This window comes from Nilaparvata lugens, chromosome 1 (assembly GCF_014356525.2).
Source record: "Nilaparvata lugens isolate BPH chromosome 1, ASM1435652v1, whole genome shotgun sequence".
NCBI classification, from domain to species: Eukaryota; Metazoa; Arthropoda; class Insecta; order Hemiptera; family Delphacidae; genus Nilaparvata; species Nilaparvata lugens.
In genome coordinates, this window is record NC_052504.1 from 27,889,923 (window position 1) to 27,909,228 (window position 19,306).

Consider the following 19,306-nt stretch of genomic DNA (forward strand, 5'->3'; position numbering starts at 1 on the left):
GCACAATTGTTACATAAATATATGGTTCCTTTTGTTGAAAAATGCATCTCATCCACAGGTCATTCACTTGAAATCGTTGAACTTAATCATTATCTAGAAGGATCTGGTTCCATTAGAAATATATTAAGAACATGTATCCTCACTTGGGTATCCAAACCTTCTCGAGCAATACTATTTTATATTAATTTTCAATAGCGAAAGAACATGAGAATGATTTTTAATATCGTAGCTATTATTATTACTGTAGCCCCCTAACGATCCGAACTTGAGAGTTTATCAGCTCCTTTACATGCTTACATACTTATAGGACCTAGGTTCGAAGGCCGTTCAATACAATACTGTGTGTATCACCAATGATACAATCAAGTTAAAATAGTTGAACAATGGTTCAAGAGAGTAACATGTGTCATATCTATTCCATCAATTTCTCAAGAAAAGTATCATTCATTCAGCACTTTTAACCGTCGCTCAATATGATGTGTACAAGTGTACATCCCGCTTGAATAGTTTGAGAATAGTTGCTTGCTACGGAGATAACATGTTCCATCCCTGCATCGTTCAAGAGAGAAGCGTTTATCTGAACACATTTCTCTTCCCTTCATTATTTGTACAAACCGACTGTGTTGAGTTTGTTTGGTTGTAGCAATGCAGCAGTAGATATCGTACCTCAGCATTCAACAGCACTTGAAAGAAAAATTGTACGAATGTAGTGGAAGAGTATTGTTAATACGTTTTTGATCTTGTGAGCGGAGTGTGAGGTGAGGGTTGTTGGGTGCGCTGATGTGGTTGGGGGTTGATGCGGCGCAGCTGGGTCGATAGAGAGCGCATTGCGCATGCGTGCGCGAGTGAGTGCGCCTCATGCAGCCGCCGCGTCGCGGACTAGTTTCGGTCCGGCCTCAGGTCGGGCGACACCGGACACCCATGTTACAACACCAGGTAACCATCTCAACCTACTCTAGATCACATCTCATGTCACATCATCTTGGCATGCTAGTCCTCTCAACCCTTCTCCAACCAATATTTCACAATCCTGATGTAGTTGGATGCTAAGAGCGAGGTACATCACCGTTCCTGGGATCCGTTCCTGGGATCACTTCCCCACGTGGCACCTTCACTCCTCTTCTCGAATCGTGCTTAGTTTTGGTCGGCATTGTCTTTTATATGGAGCGCACTGTATTGAAAAATACTTGCCAGTAGTTTGTAGAAACTCTTAGATTTTTTTTGTTTTGATACTTTATAATATTTTCTAGCAGCTTCTATACTTGATGAGTAGCAGTAAATATCATATAGCATAGATGGGGATTGGTTTCTGAATCATTGATCCCGAATAAATTCAGTTTTTTACTTACTTTGCTCTACCTATTATTATAATAGGTAAGAAAAGTATTGCTTTCTCAGGTACCCCAATTTCAAGTTTTCTATACGTTTGAAGGCCGCATGAGTCCAGAAACATTATGTTTATAATTTTAATATTGATATCTCTCAACTATTTCTCATGGTTCCCTCCTAAAGATTAGTCATCTCATGCGGTAGAATACTTCAGCCATAAGTGATGATTGGCTCCTGAAATATTGGTCTTGAGTATATTTACGTTTTATTTAAAAATCTAATGACGGTTGGATTTGGAATATGATGTAAGATGTATGATAATTTGAAATACGATGAATAATAGAATAGAAGATTCTCGATCCAAGACACATAATTCTTTATGGACGTCTCTCATATACATCAATGCATAATGTATTATGAAATCCATCTTTAAGAAGGATTTCTGTAAGAAAATATTGAAGAGCATTCACTTTTCAAACGTTTAGTCATGTGCAGAGCACTATATGTACTATTTTTACATGTGCCTGTTATAAGAACTAGTGTCTTATTATAAAAACACATTACTACTGTACTGCTGTTTGTATGGATACTACATACAACAAAAATTCTTTCCACCCTTGATTAAAAGTATTTCTCATTGAATGTTCTGAATGAAATCTAATTCTTGAAGAAATGTTAAGACTTGGAGGTAGAATGTGAATGATTCAAACATTCTTTGGGAGGAAAATGGAAGTAAGGGAACATTATACGAACGTAGTAGTACCTATTGAAAGCAGTTTCTAAAACTATTATTATAATCATATCCATATACTGTACTTTCCTATGTAACAGTATAGAAGAGATACAGAGTATCATATCATCTTTGGTAATAGTAATAATCCAAGGTGATCCATGATGCAAGTGATCTATAGACAGCAAAAATAAAATATCATGATTGATGATGCAAGTCTATTGAATTTTGCTTAATATTGTTTGAATAAATATAAGAAATACTCTTGAAATGAGCAGAGAGTGTGAGACACTTCTTTTCAAGTCACAATGATAAAGAATGTGTAGAGCTCGATTCTATGATTGTAGAGTTTTGATAATGATTTTTCATTCACAAAACTCTACAATTTTGAAATGTCGTCCTTGTGACTTCATCTGTAAATTAACTATTCGGCTTCTTACTTACTAAAGAGAGATAATAAATATAAATCCACAATAGTTGCGTTGACGAAACTAAGTGAAAAATATGCATATTATTAAAAAATATGATAGTTGGAGTTCGTTTGGAAAAAACGTCGATCTTTTCCCGTATTGAATTATCTTCAAATTATGATGTATGGAGAAATAATTGTGTATTTTCACGGTGGAAGTACGCTGAGAGAGATTCGTAGATTATTTAATTCAATTTGATAAGTCGCTCAAATCCAATTTGTTGGCAAAACACTACCACCCTTGCTCGAGAATTCCCACATATCCATCATTCATTCTATGTCGGCAAATAACCAACTATAAATAAATCAGAGAGTTCTGTCATAGCCACCTCTAATACAAGACCCGGCTTACGATATTGCAACTTCGCAGTGTAGGCCCAGAATCTAATACATGATTGATGAAAGAGATCAGCTGGTATCTTTTAAAATCTTCTTCACCAATCATGTATTATATTCTAGGCCTACACAGCGACGTTGCAATATCGTGGGCCGGGGCCTTGTATTAGAGGTGGCTATGGTTCTGTTGAATAGCAAAGAGTCAAGGAAAGAATCAAATAACTTACTGATACATTCCCTACTTCATAGAGCTTTGGGAACTGGAAGCAGAACTTTGTGAAGAAGGGTAACGGAATTACATAGCTTGTAACGTTTCAGATGAGGTCTAGTGTGAAATAATCACATCAGTCATCACAAACAGAGAACAACACAAAAATTTCAAGCATCACTGAGTACCATTAGATATTATTTTGAAAGAACTTTTCCATTTGAAGATTTTTTTATCCTGAACTGGATCAGATAATTCATTTGTTTTATAGTATTTTTCTTTAAGTATTTTTAATGCCTATTATTTCAACAAGCATCTATAGTCCAATTGAGAATAATTTCTAAATTTGATCAAATCTCTCTGTATTCTGTCAAATGAGACGTTAATAGTTTATTATCAACCTGATTTGGAAGCCTTGCAAGTGAGGAAATAAAATGCCAGTAGTTCATACCAAACATGGAGCAAATAGTGAACAGTACATACCAAATAGTGAGCAATAAAAATGTAATGTAGAAGTGTTCACGATTTGTGAAGTGTAGGATATTTGATTGTAGGATATTTACAAGACCAATATTAGAATTTTTTTGGATGGCACCATTCCATATCTGGTATACAGTGATGACTATTATGTAGAAACATTGCAGTGCAACAGTGCACAATCATAAAGGCTCCATCTGCTTGAAAACTTTATTGAATCTTGCTTAGCACATGAAAATTTCATCATGATAGATGGCAGATAGCATAAATCCTTGCTATAACGTAAATAGATCGTTTTCCAAGGTGTTGCTCTAGCCCTGCACCGTTATTGCCAATACAAAATTCATATTGAGCGTGCTGTTGTATTGTTCAATATTATATGCAATATCGATTGTACTGATTTCCCTCAAGAGTAGTGCAACGCAACGAGAAGGCCGTATTTGATATTATGCGGCCCATTCTTCCCAATTCTCTTGAATTATTGTCTCTAATCTAGGCCTGTGTTGATTCTCTGTAAATCAATAAACTTCAAATACAAAACTAATCGGAAAAAGATTTGGAAGAATTTTCTAGACCAGTATTGGATTAGAAGCGGTTTTGTTGATTCTTGCCTTGATTATAATACTTATAATGAGTTAGACTACTGTGGTGTAAATCTCATCATTCTATTTCATACCATCGCACTTTAAATCATCTTTGATCTGAATCAATAGATTTATCTTCAAATTTCAAAAAGGTCACCAAGTGATTTAAATTTCTTATATAATCTCTCATTTCCCCAATATTCCAGTCTTTAATTTAGATTTAATTTAGACTTATTTTTCATTGTATTCATTCTCTATCTGATCTTCTGAGTACTTCTATCGGATATTCTGAGTACGAAGCATCATTGAGGATACTAAAAAATACAACAATCTTCTGCCAAGAATCAAATTTACAAATCAAATTTGCCAACAATCTTTTCTGTGGAAAAACTTTCAAATTACCGTAGAATTGTCTATTTGTTATTCAATCGATATCACAAATGAATTCTGAGATGGAAATAATAACTCAGCATGAAAGTATTTTATGGGGAAGTTTATATGGAGAAAACTGAAAGATAAACGACGGAATTGGGAAGGGGTTGAGGAAAAACGGAAAAGACTTGGATAGAATTGAAAAGCAAACGCTGCATTTATGCAAAGTGTTGAAGAAGAGTGTTCTTGCCATAGAAAAAATATATTTTTGAGTGTAGGTTCCAGTATTGATTTGCAAGTTAACTTGTTTAAAGGGTTCAGTAGTCCTTTAACTGACGAATGAGGGCAGCACGTAAAGTTTTCTTGACGTTGACATGCAATGGGCTTGATCCAGCTTCCGTAAATATATGAGAGCTTTACTTCAGAGTTTGAACACTTCTGAAACTTGAAAGGAAATTTAGAAGCTATTAGTTCCGGAAAAATAATCATGGAAAAATATCAGTCGAAACATATTTGAAAGCTTCAACAAGGTTGTATAGAGTAAAAATAACTTGACAGGTTCAACTGATTTTAAATTCAATCTGTGGATTTTATTATTCATCCTTGTTATTGCTCAAGATCATGCAAAACAACCTGAGTTTCATGAAAAAGGTCAAATCATTGCTTGATAATTGCAAAAATTACAAAAAATACATCAGCCTAGTCCCTGGTTATTCATGATGAGCGAGTGTATGTGAATAATATTTCTGTACAAAGTAGCTTAACTTCATAATAATTATGTAAATTAGTTTACTGAATTTCAACTCCTCAAGGGGGAGTTTTAGTTTTAAGAAAATGAGGGGTTGTAACTAGAATATTCTAAATCTGAACACCCATTGTGTGGTACATAATTTCGAAGGCCTTTCTAAAACAAGAAAGATGACATCAATAAAAATGTTCTATGATACTTTTATCCAAAATGGCGGCTGATTGAAGTTCTAGTTTTTAAAGAAATGATTGATAAAGTTCAATCAGCTGCCATTTTGAATACAAGTATCATAGAACATTTTATTGATGCCATCTTTCTTGTTTAATAAAGGCCTTCAAAATGAACTACCACACAATGGGTGTTTACATTCCAAATATTTGAGTTACAACCCCTCATTTTCTTAAAAACTAAAACTTCAATCAGCCGCCATTTTGGATACAAGTTTCATAGAACATTTTTATTGATTCCATTTCTCTTGTTCTTGAAGGGTCTTTTTGATGATGTACCACACAAAGGGTGTTCACATTTAAAATATTCGAGTTACAACCCCTCATGAGGGGTTGAAATACGGTTGTGCTTCAAAATGTAGAGTATTCGACCAATTTATCCTGAAAGTTACAGTATTATATCTACAACAGTCTCCAACTTATTAAGGGTTTCCATACATATGGACTCACTCTGTATAATACTTTTTGATATAAACTTAATAAACTTTGTAGTTTTCATTATTCTATGCTATTATTCACCATTTTCCAGTGCTAGTCCGTGGTAACGGTATTAGAAAGTAATCCAAAGCACTAGCATTCGCAGGATAAGTGATTGATTGATGAAACCATAATAAAATCTCATATAAACTGACTTTCAAAGATGAATAAAAGATACTAGAGGATTATTAAATATTGATCTTTTATCAAAGAATGAATTGAGCATCGAAATCGGAACTCATATCAGAAAGAAAATTTGCAAAACCAATCAATTACATCGAAACCAACTCATTATCATAGGATAAACGGTCCTTGAAAAATAATGTGATAAAATACTGTTGTTAATGGCGTAGTAGTGACAGGAATCAGTCTTTTCACGATATTTGTCGAAAGGTAAATGAGAGTGCACATTGCTTCTCCCTCATCGAAAAGCTGACTTTTCTGATGTAGAAAATGGCCCGTATTCCTATTGTGAGACTAGCCATTGGAATCCTCTCCCTCATTTCCCTCCAACTCCTCATTTCCCTCCATCTCCTCATTTCTGAGATATTGGAATATCTCCTGCGCTGCTTATAACGGAATGACTTGTGGCTGATGAAGCAAGCACTGCTTTTCTGCATTTCTGTTGATATTGTGAGCACCAATTGCCTATGTTTTATAAAAGAGATATTCTATAGAAAACATTTTCTTTTTCTTTTTATCTCGAAAATCACAGTCAGAAATAAATACCCGTAAAAAACGTATGTCACAAAAAACGTGTCTATTGATAGTGTCAAAATCCCAACTATGATTCATATTGAATCAAGTGGGCTGAAATTATTATCTACTTGCTCTCTTAATTATTTCTTCTTGTTCATATGTTAGTAGCTGCAACAGAAACTTGAAAGTTAAAAAACCTTTTCTCATATAGAAAGAATTTCTTTTGAATATATAACCTCTCATATACCACTATAGGTATTTAGAAGGTCCTGTATACCACAATATAATAGTAGTAAATCAAAAGGTCCAGATATAACAGTTAATCATGGACGTTATGAATGAATAATATTGAAAAAGGTTTAAATAATAAAATTCACTTATATTTTTTCAAGGAATGGAGTCTTTGAAATGGAGTTCATCTCACATAATTTACTCAGGGGGAATATTTTGAATTGATAGGTAATTGTTCGGACGAAGGTGTTGTGATAGTTTCACTTTAATCACTATGTGGGAAGTATCTTTTGCAGTATTAAATTTATTCAGTTCAAGTTCAATGTATCTCTGATAAAATTAAAAAAGATGGTCTTCTCCAGTTTTTAGAAGCAAAGAATTATTGGTAGTCATTCCATTGGCGGTAAAATAAATGCTGATTGAAAAACAGGACGAGGAGAAAGACACAATTGAAGTTTTATAACGTGATGGCGGTTATTCCACCATTATCATAATTATGGTGCATGAAATTGGGTGAGCAAGAAAAGAACATTTAGCATAATTCAAGCAACAGAGATGTGTTTCCTTTGAAGTGTAAAAGGTTGCATAGAGCTGGACAGATTCCCAATGATGACATTGGGCATGAGTTGGGCATTAGCTGCACAAACAGGGATTAATAAATTGAACTGGAAAAATCATACTTGAGGAATGCGAGATGATAAAATTCCAAAAGCTGTCAGTAAATATAGGTTTTCTGGTAAAAGGGATATTGGCAGGCTTCTGAAAAAATGGTAAGATTATAAAGTTGTAGATTATATTTCATGGTAAGTTCATGAGTTATATGCTATGAAACCGCAACAGCTGTGTACACCTCATCCTGGAAATAAGTTGAAGAGGAACCAGAAGAACAAGCAGAAGAGGAAGAGAAATAAGATATCTCAGTATTTGTAATACTGATAGACCTATTGTGTAGTGAAAGTGAATGAAAAACTATTAGAAAAGGAAATTTGAGAAAATGCTAGTAGAAGCATACGAATCGTATAAAAGGGGTGATAGAATTGTGTTACCATTATTTGTTTCACAACATGAGTTAAAAGCCCCACTTGACAGCACATGGGAACGTGATACATGCATTGAAGGGATGTGTGCGTGACTAGTGAAGGGGGCATTACTAAACGATGCCCACTAAGGTGCAATGTCAACTGCTGAACCCGTTGAAAACTTTATTGATAGCTGGAATACAACTGAGGTTAAAGACCCTAATATTTTTATCAGCTGAACCCCTGAACTCCAAAACCAAATGCTTCCGTTTCATCACTCGTGACTCACAGTAATGTTTGGTTGTATAGGTTGAGCAACTAAAGTAAAGAGGAAGTTACCTGAAAGTAAGGAAAGTAAGGGATCGATGAAAGTAATGGAAGTAATGGAAGTAAGGGTAGGATGGATTGGAAACTCTTCGCAAATCGAACTTTTGGAACTTTTTCATTTCATTTTTTACAGAAGTGATAGGTCAATGAATCAGCTATCAATTAGCACGAGAAGGTCATAATCTATTTAATTAAATATCAAATTGATTCCATATTAGATGGAGAGTGAGTTTGGAAGTTTAATTGGGAAAGGTTTGATGACGCAGGGCAACCGCAACAAAGAGTTTCAACTTTAATTAAATCCTCACTCGTTTCCCTTCACATGTTGCGGAAAATTTTGCCAACATATATTACAAAGTGTGAGATGTGGAGTGTAGAGAATATATTCTATAATCCTGACTTTCACGGACTTTGGCAGTGGAGAATTGTTAAAAACTTTATCATTACAAAGAACGTGTCCACATCATATTTTTGTAGGTATTTGCAAGTGTTAGTATAATTATAGATATGTCTTGTTGAATATTGTAAGATATGTAGAATACTGCTGAATATGTCTTATTGCTGATATTAGGTAACATACACTTGCACATTCTGTCCATTCAATGCATTATAATATCCACACTGTATTTTATTACACCATCATTGATAGGTAGCCTACTATTTGAGAATTCTAATTCTTTCATTTTTGGTAAATAGAATTATCACAGTCTAACAAAGGAACTGTTTCAATGTCATCCGATGTGACCTGACTGAACTTAAATTTCCTGAGAACTTCCATGTTTTTGGAAAATTATAAAAAATTATCCAGTCACAAACCATTCTTCCAAACAGAAAAGCTACATAGTTGTTAGTCTCTCCCGTATTTATATGATAGACTATACTCCACAGGTCGATCCAAGGGATTCCAAGGGTAGTGGCCATTGTGAAAGGACACTATCTATAATGCAGTGAGCCCAGGAAGAACGGTCACCTAGAGGCCATGAATTCACTGCCCTCTTTAGGGCTTTATGAGCAGCCAGCAAGTTGAATCGTTTGAAACATTAACGGTTCAGTCGTGGCTTTCCCATCACTGTTTAGTTTGAGTTGAACGTCATGTCCCTCAACACTGGGATGTATTTGGAATTGATGGTAACTTATATTTTAAAGCTACACTCATCATAAGTCCTACAAACTTGTGTAACTTTGAGAGTCGATGATACAAAATTATTGAAATACACTCCGATCAGGTACGCGAAGGAATGATTCGATCAAACTTGTCAACAGAATTTCCCCAGCATTTGAGTAGTGGAGGCTAATGTTTTCCACGTACACTTTTGAGTTACTGAGTAGTCTGAAGTATCGGACTACGGTAGTATATCACGTAATCGGAAAACTGCATTGGCATTGAATAAGAAATGTTCACTTATCAAAATTGAAACTCGAGTCTATTTTTGATGATTCTAGCTGATTAGAATGATCATCAATAAAATTATGTATGAGAAGTGTGTAAGTGATAAGTTATCATGCATGAGTCCTGGTATGAGGCCATTCCTCAAGTCCTCCTACATTGATGAAGATTCAGAACCAAATTATTTATTCCCCAATCGCCATTCAGAAAAAATATTGTTTTCACATTCTACATGAATTTATTTTTGGACTATGGAGCCTACTCTTACTAAAGATCTGTAGATTGTTTAACATAACTCCATCTTTTGAGAAACACTCAGTTATATATTATATGACGAGCAGGTGTCACCCGTGTACACCTCCAAGTGCTCCGCAAGGGTCTGTTAAAAGCACAAAAGCATGAATTTAGTTTCATAGTTGCTTGCTGATATTAGAAGTAATTAACAGCTGCAATAATTTTTATAGAAAAACTATTCGATTCGGCTTTTATCTTACGTAAACTTTGTATCGCAAATTGAATAAATTTGTTTGATTATTAAATCTATAATTAATCAAATATAATAAAGGAAACTTTGATCAAAAAGCTTAAAACCATCCTTGATCAATTAAGAAACTTCTTCCAAAATGTCAAGTGGTTCAGTTCAGTAGATCAGACGTGATGATGCGATAACGTGATGGAACATGTATTTCGTATTCAATACAAAAGCTAATTCCTTCCTTTATTTTTATGTGTCCAGATTCTATGTTCTTTAACAAAACTTCAAGATCAATACTATTACTGAAGTCAAGAAGGAAACATGCTAGGTGAAAATTTTTCAACGGTTTTAAACTCAAGTCTGATATTTACTTTTCCGAGCACTTTGCATTCATACTTTGCAGTAATAATTATATGGAAGATATTCTTATTCCGTCACTAATACGATCTGCTTCTGAACGTTTTTCATGAATGGACATCTCCTTAGGGAATGTTTTGAATAAAGCCGCTTTTTTCACTAACAGACAGTTTGGCAATATCATCTAATATTCAGAGAATTTGAAGTGTTGATAATGCAAGTATTCAAGATCCAAATTATATCATTTTATGGTATATACACCGAATGCATATTATATCCTACGTATGCACCGTAGGAGCATCCGATATACCACTGTTATTGAATAGTGCTGCAATTTATTATCACAGAAACCCAAAAGCTGTATTCACGTGTGTTTGCTGAAGTCACACAATAGCTTCCTGCATTGCTTTGTATGATACAGTTTCGTGTTGAGGATAAGCAGGAACGTGTCAGAGCGAATAAGTTGGATGAATTTATCTCACATTTCTTGGAAGTATAATTATAATATCTTGTAATATCTCATATTACTTGGAAGTATATAATATCTTGTAATATCTCACATTACTTGAAAGTAATGTGAGACATGGATAGCTACGTACGGTCTCTTGTCCTCTCCCAAGATTGTCAATACCATCAATATCCTCTGAAGATGCTTTTTTATTTATTTACTGTACTTTACTTATTTTAATGTTTTTGTTGTTTTTTTTTTATTGTAAATCTTCAACTGTCAGTTGTTATAATGCAGTTCACGGTGCTCATTCCCCACACCCAGACTTGTTGTCTTTGTGGGGAATATTCACTATTTATATAATGTTTCTGCAGCTGTATTTCTTTTTTTTGTGAATAAAGATCATTTGAATTTGAATAATATTTTTGAAGCTTCATTGATCAAAATTATAAATCTATTTTAAAGTTCCTCAAAATATCTATTATTTATATTTTTTAAAATTTAATATTATATTGTAGGGTAAGATGTTATAATCATAAAATCATTAAGAGCTTGTTAGAATCAAACCATGGAATAATCTCTCGTAAATTGAGTTTCATAATCGAAAACATGGATGAAGTGATAGTAGCAAGAATGTAGAGAGAGAGTCATTCATTTAATAATTTATTTATTGGATATAGACTACTTCACGTTGAATATTGATAGAATATAAATTCGATTCGAAGTTGAGTTTACTAAAAATGAAGCGAATACTTGCAAAGGATGGCTTATCAATGATGTTGACAATGAAATAAGATTAACGTTATTGTGAGTTGTGAAAATGTTGATGGGAATCACGCCGGCGTAATGATAGCTGTAGCCTAGTTGAGAGTTGATGGTGGCAATTTGCATAGTCAATGACAACGGCGTGTCTTGATTATTGTTGGAAGGAGAGAAGAAAAAGAGAAAGATGAGGAAGAAAATCGAAAGAAAAAGCGGTAGTGGCAGCGAGCTAAAAACCGATTGAGTAAAAGTGTAGTAGTTGAACCAAGAGGGAGTTGTCAATCACCTCCTATCACTCACTCTTTCATCTGACTACCCTTTTCCTTTTCATTTCCATCCCCCATACTCTCAGCCGATGAACATTGAACAATTCAGATCAATGAGAAATGTGTTGAACGCGATCATCATTGCCAGAGCCACTTTTCTGCACGCCAGCCGGTCATCGCTGTCCTTCGAAGCATCTCTATCTCCATCTCTATCTCGGCTCCATCCCCACCGAAGGGGTCAGACACACCCATTCTCATTCCTCTTTGATTGAGCCAACCTATAATTTCACCTGTCCGATAGTGTCTTTCCCACCTCTCAATCTATGACAACCAACCAACTAATCAATATCTCTCAAGGTGGTGGATTTGAAAGAAATATCAATTCCAGAAACTACCGAATCCATTTCGTCTCTTCTTAGAATCAGTAATGACTTCACATAAGAAAAATTACTTGAATTAATGTCGTAGTGGACAAACCTGACACTTGAAAAACCTTAAGTATATAAAACCACTAAAATTCAACAAGACATTGTCGAACCCAATAGTGAAATTATGCTAGACCACAAAATGATCATTCTGATTGAGAATAGTAAAATCAGAGGACTGGTATTGATTCATTTGTTGAATATTGAAATCGTGTTCTTTAATCATTGTTCAGTTCATTCAGAAACATTCAATTCAAGTGGTAAATTCACTTCTTATCGCTCTTCAGCAGTTGACCACGCAATAACCAACTATTGTATAATTATAATAAGTATAATGGATTATATTTTTATACTTACTGGTGGGATAAACATAACATCTCTTAATCGAGATCATCATGAGAGTTTTCATTGGATTTTCAAAATATTCCAGGAAATTGAAGAGAATAGCAATAAGATAGCAGATTTTCCTCCTTTAGGCAATCAAGAAGGCAGGGTACTCTCTTCAATATGATCAGATCCAACCATCAAATTCATCAACTGGAAATTGTGATAAATAAATAGGACATTTTAGAATAGAAAGTTTTACTTTGTAGAGATCTCTGCAATGATATATTCAGGTAATGTTTGTAGGGAAATTGGATCAAGGGACATTATTTATCGAGTCAATGTACTGAAAATAAAATTGTTTTATAACAGTTAGACTGGTCGAAGTTTCGGAACAAGGGAATTCCTAGCCAAATGGGTTGGGCTGGCCAGTCTTAAGTTTACCGCTTCCCACACGAAATACTGTGAACTAAATCTAGGGTCAAGCTAATTGACGGCCTGGTTGAACATTTGACACGCGACCGTGCCGCAGCAGACAGCTCCAGTTAGGCCGATTACCATCGACGTTGATCAATTCGATACTCGAATACAACTGAAATTATATTCTGATTTGATGTACTTTGGGGAACTGTCCCGGACATTGATTGAACAAAATAATGTCATATTCATGCTACAACAACACACTAGAATAAGCAGAAACATGCCATATATTATTTCAAGTGAAGTAGTTGAAGAGTGCATGCTTCACTTTTGTGTTATCACGGCTTCAGTTGATTGTAATCAGTCATAATTTGAATTGCAAAAATTTTTAATTCGTTTCTGCGGGTAGATCGATGGTAGAACAAGAGCTTACTCACAGCTTGACTTTGAAATTTCATTCAGTTTATGGTTTAAATGTAACTTTTCCAATATTGTTAGTTTTTAGAAACTAGTTTTCCCTTACCTTGCCTTAATACTGTAGAATTTCAACCAGATTTCCCTATAGTTCAGGAATATGGAATCATGATGAATTTCTAGGTAAATACATAACCAAGAAGAGAAAATACATTGTATTTAGAAGAGTAAATACACAACAACATGATGCCAGCAGTAAGCATCATAGCTAATTCAGTTTACAATATCAGTAAGTTGGCTCTTCAAAACCTCCTGATAACCCTTGCAAAATAATATTTGTAAATAAATAAGGTTGAATCTTTCCTTTGTATAGTGCTATCAAGCCAATTTTCCCTGGAGCAGGATGTTATTCAATCACAGATTATAACAATTTTAATACATTTTCTCAAAAGAATGAAAAATAATAACTTTTATCAAATTCATTATATAATAATTAATGATAACTCAATCATGATAGGAATTTTATTTGATGAACAGTAGCAGAATTTCCTACTGAAAAATTTATCATTACTAAAAGCACTCTTGACCCGGAAGAAGGTCTATTTTAGAGTGAGTAATTTTCTTGAATCAACCCAGCATTGACAATGGAAGTAATCCCACATCAAAATATCAATATAGTCCCTTGGATAGTTTCTTGGACCAGTCTGGAATAGAACTGTCAGAGTCTTGTCCCAATAACGGAAACGTCCCTAGATCTCAGCATGACGTACTTTCAGGAAGATTAGGATGTCTCAGACTACAGCAACAGCCACCCCGTCGTGACTCAATCAAATTCTGTTTCCCACTCTTACCAGGAATAAGCGACAATTCTCTCAATAGGGGTAGACCACGTTGAATGGACTCATCAATGCATGATTCAAATTGCTCTAATTGGAAAATATGTTCTGGATGAGAATGATTTACCATTTGGTTCTATCTCAAAGAAGGATTATGCTTTTCGACAGAGCACCACAAAAGTTTTGACTGGAAACTCAAGATGCTTATCACGAAACTAAATTTTCATTATTGAAATCGACTTTTCGTTCGATTGCTAATTTGTATGCTCCCACATTTAAACGTTGTCATGAATTTCAATGAGACCACTCACCATCACTGACTGTTTTTATTATTCAGCTTTTCAGTTCTCAAGTAATATTATAAACTTCATGTCCAATCTGGCTTTTCAGCATGAAAGTCTTTGCCCTGTTTCTCGACAATGCCTCATAAAATTTTCGAGAGTTAGAGCATGAGTATTTTTGGCTTGGATAATTATTGATTGCTTCCTATGTTAGTGTATTTTATTTCGTATGAGAGTCAATGAATATAATCTGAATCTATTGATTAGGAATAACTAAATAGTACCCGTTTAAATTTTTTTTATATAAACACTACTTGACAAAAGGACATTACGAAATGACGTCGTGAAAGCTGAAACTAGTAGTTTTATATAAGTGATTTATAACATATTGAAATTCACGACAACGCTAAGAAGAGGGAGAATAGAAGATTAACAATCTAATGGAAATTCTTTTTCAAAAATGAAGATTCAGTTCCGTGATGAGCAACTTGAGTTTCTATATTGAGTTGAAATCAGATATCGCCTTCGATTAAGAATAATAGGAGGGAACTATTAAATTAGCTTCCGCTAAAACTCAAAATTCTTCGAAATAATTATGATAATGCATTGGTTTAAAATAAATTCTTGAAGTAATCGATCATGGAGACTACAGGTCCTTCTATCACTGAAATATTCATAGCTTGGATAGGTTTATCCCCAGATCACGTATTTCTTCCCAAAATAGGAAATATTATTTGATCAAATTCGAATATTCACAAGAATCTCGAAAATATATAGCTTTTTCGATAGGTATTTACGAAACGAATGTCGAAATCTAAGTCTGTTGGGAATAGATAAAATTTTCCATTATCGGAAGGTTTTGTGCGATGGTCGATTCGGGAGAATGGAGGGTAACTCTACGATCAAGACGATCATCTTCAGTAGTCGAAATGGATGTCGGAAAAAATTCCAGCCGACTATGATGGTGTTGTACACGCACAAAAGAAGTCACGTGACCCAGCCTCGGGAACAATATAGTCTCATGATTGAAGTACTGGGAAGGGTGGCAGGAGGGAGGGACAGGGGAGCCCGTGTTGGTTATGTGAGGATCTCGTGCGGTCGGGAATTAGTTGCAGGAAGAGATAGCGAAAGGCTAGTCAGCTCGGGTGTCCTGACCCTAGGATTGGGGGAGATTCTAGTTCCCTTTTAACCTCGGTATTCACCCTCGCACTTGGTGTTTCTCCAGCAAGGTGGGTCGCCCCAACCAACGGCTAATTGCAGTCGACGCGAAGCCTTTTTTACAACCCGTAAAAAAGCCGTTTCAAGCCGATTTCGTTAAGGCGACTACAAAACGAACGAGCCTGGTTCCATGCACCCAACCAATGCAGTTTGATTGGCTCATCGATCTGCTGTCATGTCGCTGGATACGTGTCACGTTGCATGTTGATTATCTACATAAGTTCCCTGTAAGGAGTTTTTATCCTTCAAACTGTAACTTATTTGTTTTTCTAGAGCGCGCTTTGAGTAATTTAAAAGCAGTGTTTTAAAAACATGATTTGAAAAATGGAAGACCAATTATCATGAAGACTTTTTTAAACAGGAACCTATGATCATTATTATATACTTTTCCAAATTGACCATCCTGAACGTTTATGACAACCGATTTAGTTTGACAACCATTAGTTTTTCCTTTTCTGCAGTTAAGCATTATTTTTCAATTTTATCGAGCTTCTGCTGGAGTGCATAGATATTGAGGATTATATGAAATCTTTAAGGGTTGAAAATATGGTTTCAAAGGATAAACTTATAAAGTTATTTTATTGTGAAGGTTCATGAAACTCCGTTAGCGGAATGATTAAAGACAGGAAGAGAACCCACGTGCCGAAGAACTGCTTTCTTTCAATTCAGTTCAATAATAAATTATTTTATTTCGTGTATGAACTAGCATAGTAATGCATTAATCAACGGTTTATTCCGCTCGTCAATATGGAATGCCTCATGAGTGTGTAATCACATATCAAATGGGGTCACTTCTATTAGAAGTACATTCATTTTATTAAAAGAGATGTTACCCAAAATAATAGATAAGCTGCTGTTAAGGAAATCCAGTCCAATTCTCATAGTATTTTTTCTATTTACAAAACAGATTGAGTAAGGCTATTATTTATTGGAGTGTAATAGGGATAAGCCCTGAATAGACATGGTGGGCTCATGAAAGCAAGACAGCTAACATGCTTAAGTGTCTGATCGAATGATTAATTGCCATGGAGAGAGACAAGAGGCAGTTGAAAGAGGTGGGAATAGCAGAGACTGTGGAGCAGCCTCATCCCTTCTTGATCGCAATTGCCATCCCCGAGAGACATCTCTCCACGCTCACCGAAAGCTCAGCCGAGTAAAACTCCTCTTTCGATCCGCCGATGATTAAATTTTATCACTCTCCTACCTGAGCGAGCATTCCACTGAGACTTAATCCACTGCAAAATTGCCATCAAAGTACAATACCACATGTTACGACAGACATTCTATAGAGGTCGGAAATTCTGCTCGTTTAATTTTCAATTTTTACAGTTGCTCGTATGAGTTTTATGGTGATGTCAACTCATTGCTTAGGATTCTGTTATTGGATTTCGATTCTTACAGTTTTCGAGCAGTAGAATGAACAAAACTAAATGTTTCCATATTTCATCATCGATATTCTCCTTACTCTGTGAAGTGGTTTGTGGTTGTGAAGTGGTTGGTATTGTACTTTGCTATACACAATGAATAGTCAAGTGAAAGCTGGATTCAGGTTCAGAGTCTGTTCTGGAACAATACTTCAGATGAGTGAAATTTTCAATAAGTTTAAGTTGAGCCTGAATTAAATTGCAATTGAAGATGTATATTCATAATATATCGTATATATCATGATATGATATATTGAGGTGATGGATTGTCCTGCTACTTTAATGACTAACTATTGATCATTATCAATCAAGGAACAATTTGAAAAAATGTACCCACATTTAATATAATGTACATTTTATTCTATTAATATGTAAATATTATGATATATATGATGGATTGTCCTGCTACTTTACTGAACTGCTATTAATCATTATCAAACAAGGATCAATTTGAAAAAATGTACAACCTTTGGCTCTGAGGCAGAGAACTATCTAAAGAGACTCATTTCTACATAAAAAATCGCATAAACAATGGATAAAAATGAATAAACTGAATATGTAATCTTTCTTTTTCGAACTGCTATTTTTATCCACCACTCTCCATAGTATATTGTGCTTCTGAAGATGTTCCAGTGATAAAGATAGACAATGATATAATATACAAGTATGTACATTAATGAAGCAGGCATAATTTCAGAGATCACGTCTACAGGAAACCGAAGACGTATAATTTACTTGGATCTGCATTAAACTGATGACACACGAATACTCTCAAGGGAGCTGATCATATTGTTGAATGCGGTGTCACGCAGCCACTCCTGACCTAGCACACTATGGAAGATAGTAATGCAATCAACATATTGCACGGGATAGCAATGGGAACATGACAGTGTGACAGTATTTAGTGAGCAGCTTTATGACTGTCGGTCTTGACAAATCAATCAATAGTAGTGAATAATACTTGTGGTATCAGCGCAAAAGTAAAAGCGTAAATTCAGCTGGGAAGTGTTCATGGGAATTGTCGACGTTACTCGTACTTTCCCTTGACACGATAATTATGTCCTCTTAAAGACAATTGTCGTCAATATTCAGAATCATCATAACAATGAATTTGATATAAGTATGGATATGACTATGTTGATATATCTCTGTATCATTTGAGAATGAATGTGATGAAAATTACCGGCAAACAGGCATTCTGCTACATAGCAAATTCCCCTACATAGGACACTCCCCTACATAGCAAAAGGAATTCATGAGAAAGATGAGAATAAGAAATGCAAAGATGTCCTCGACTAGTTCTATTGTTTTTATTTCTATAAAATGTTTTTCTTTTATCGACCTTACTAATGATTGAGAGTGAATAGGGATGAAAAACAACGAATTACAACAAAAGAATGTATTTATCCCAAACAAAAAATATTTATCTAGTGAATAACAAATAACATAGTTCTTACTTGATAATTGAAAGACACATAGGTTGATAATCGGAGGACATAAAGATAGAGGTTCCTCTTGGCTAGGGATGAAGAGGTTAACCTTTTGCTAACTTCCTATTCAAAAACTAGATACGAAATATTCTAAACACAAAACTACTCATATATGAGATAGAAGATAGGTATAAAGTATATTCATCACACTTTAAAATATTACAAGTGTTTTGAGCGCAGTTTATTGTGTATCATTGAATCAATAAAATAAAAAAAAAACATTAATGGCTATAAGTGCCCCCTCTTCCATTTGACTTGAAAGATCGTAGGATCTTAGGTTGTGTTATGGTAATTTTAGTGACTGTGTTCGGTTTCAGGATGCCTCGCAACCTGAGCTCGTCAGCGTTCATGAAGCCGTTCGTGGTGTTGGCGCTGCCTGGCATGTACCTGTTCTACAAGTACAACCAGTACAAGAGACAGCAGCAGGAGCAAAACCGACGCAAGGTCACCGAACGTGAGCTCGCGCACCTCAACCATAAAATCGTGAGTAAAAATAACCATCATACCATAAAAAATCATTTGTTCAGCATCAAATACCCTAAACTC

General features: G+C 34.9%; 1 protein-coding gene across 1 annotated transcript in view; it reads left to right on the forward strand.

Moving 5' to 3' along the window:
• The first annotated feature begins 824 nt into the window (after positions 1 to 824).
• The window catches only part of LOC111058615 (serine-rich adhesin for platelets), a 77,019-nt gene continuing 58,537 nt past the window's right edge, over positions 825 to 19,306 (forward strand). The window contains exons 1-2 of the mRNA XM_039424400.1: positions 825 to 936; positions 19,078 to 19,243. Coding sequence (XP_039280334.1) covers positions 19,079 to 19,243 — 165 coding nt within the window. The 5' untranslated portion in view covers positions 825 to 936; position 19,078. The remainder of the gene's footprint in view (positions 937 to 19,077; positions 19,244 to 19,306) is intronic.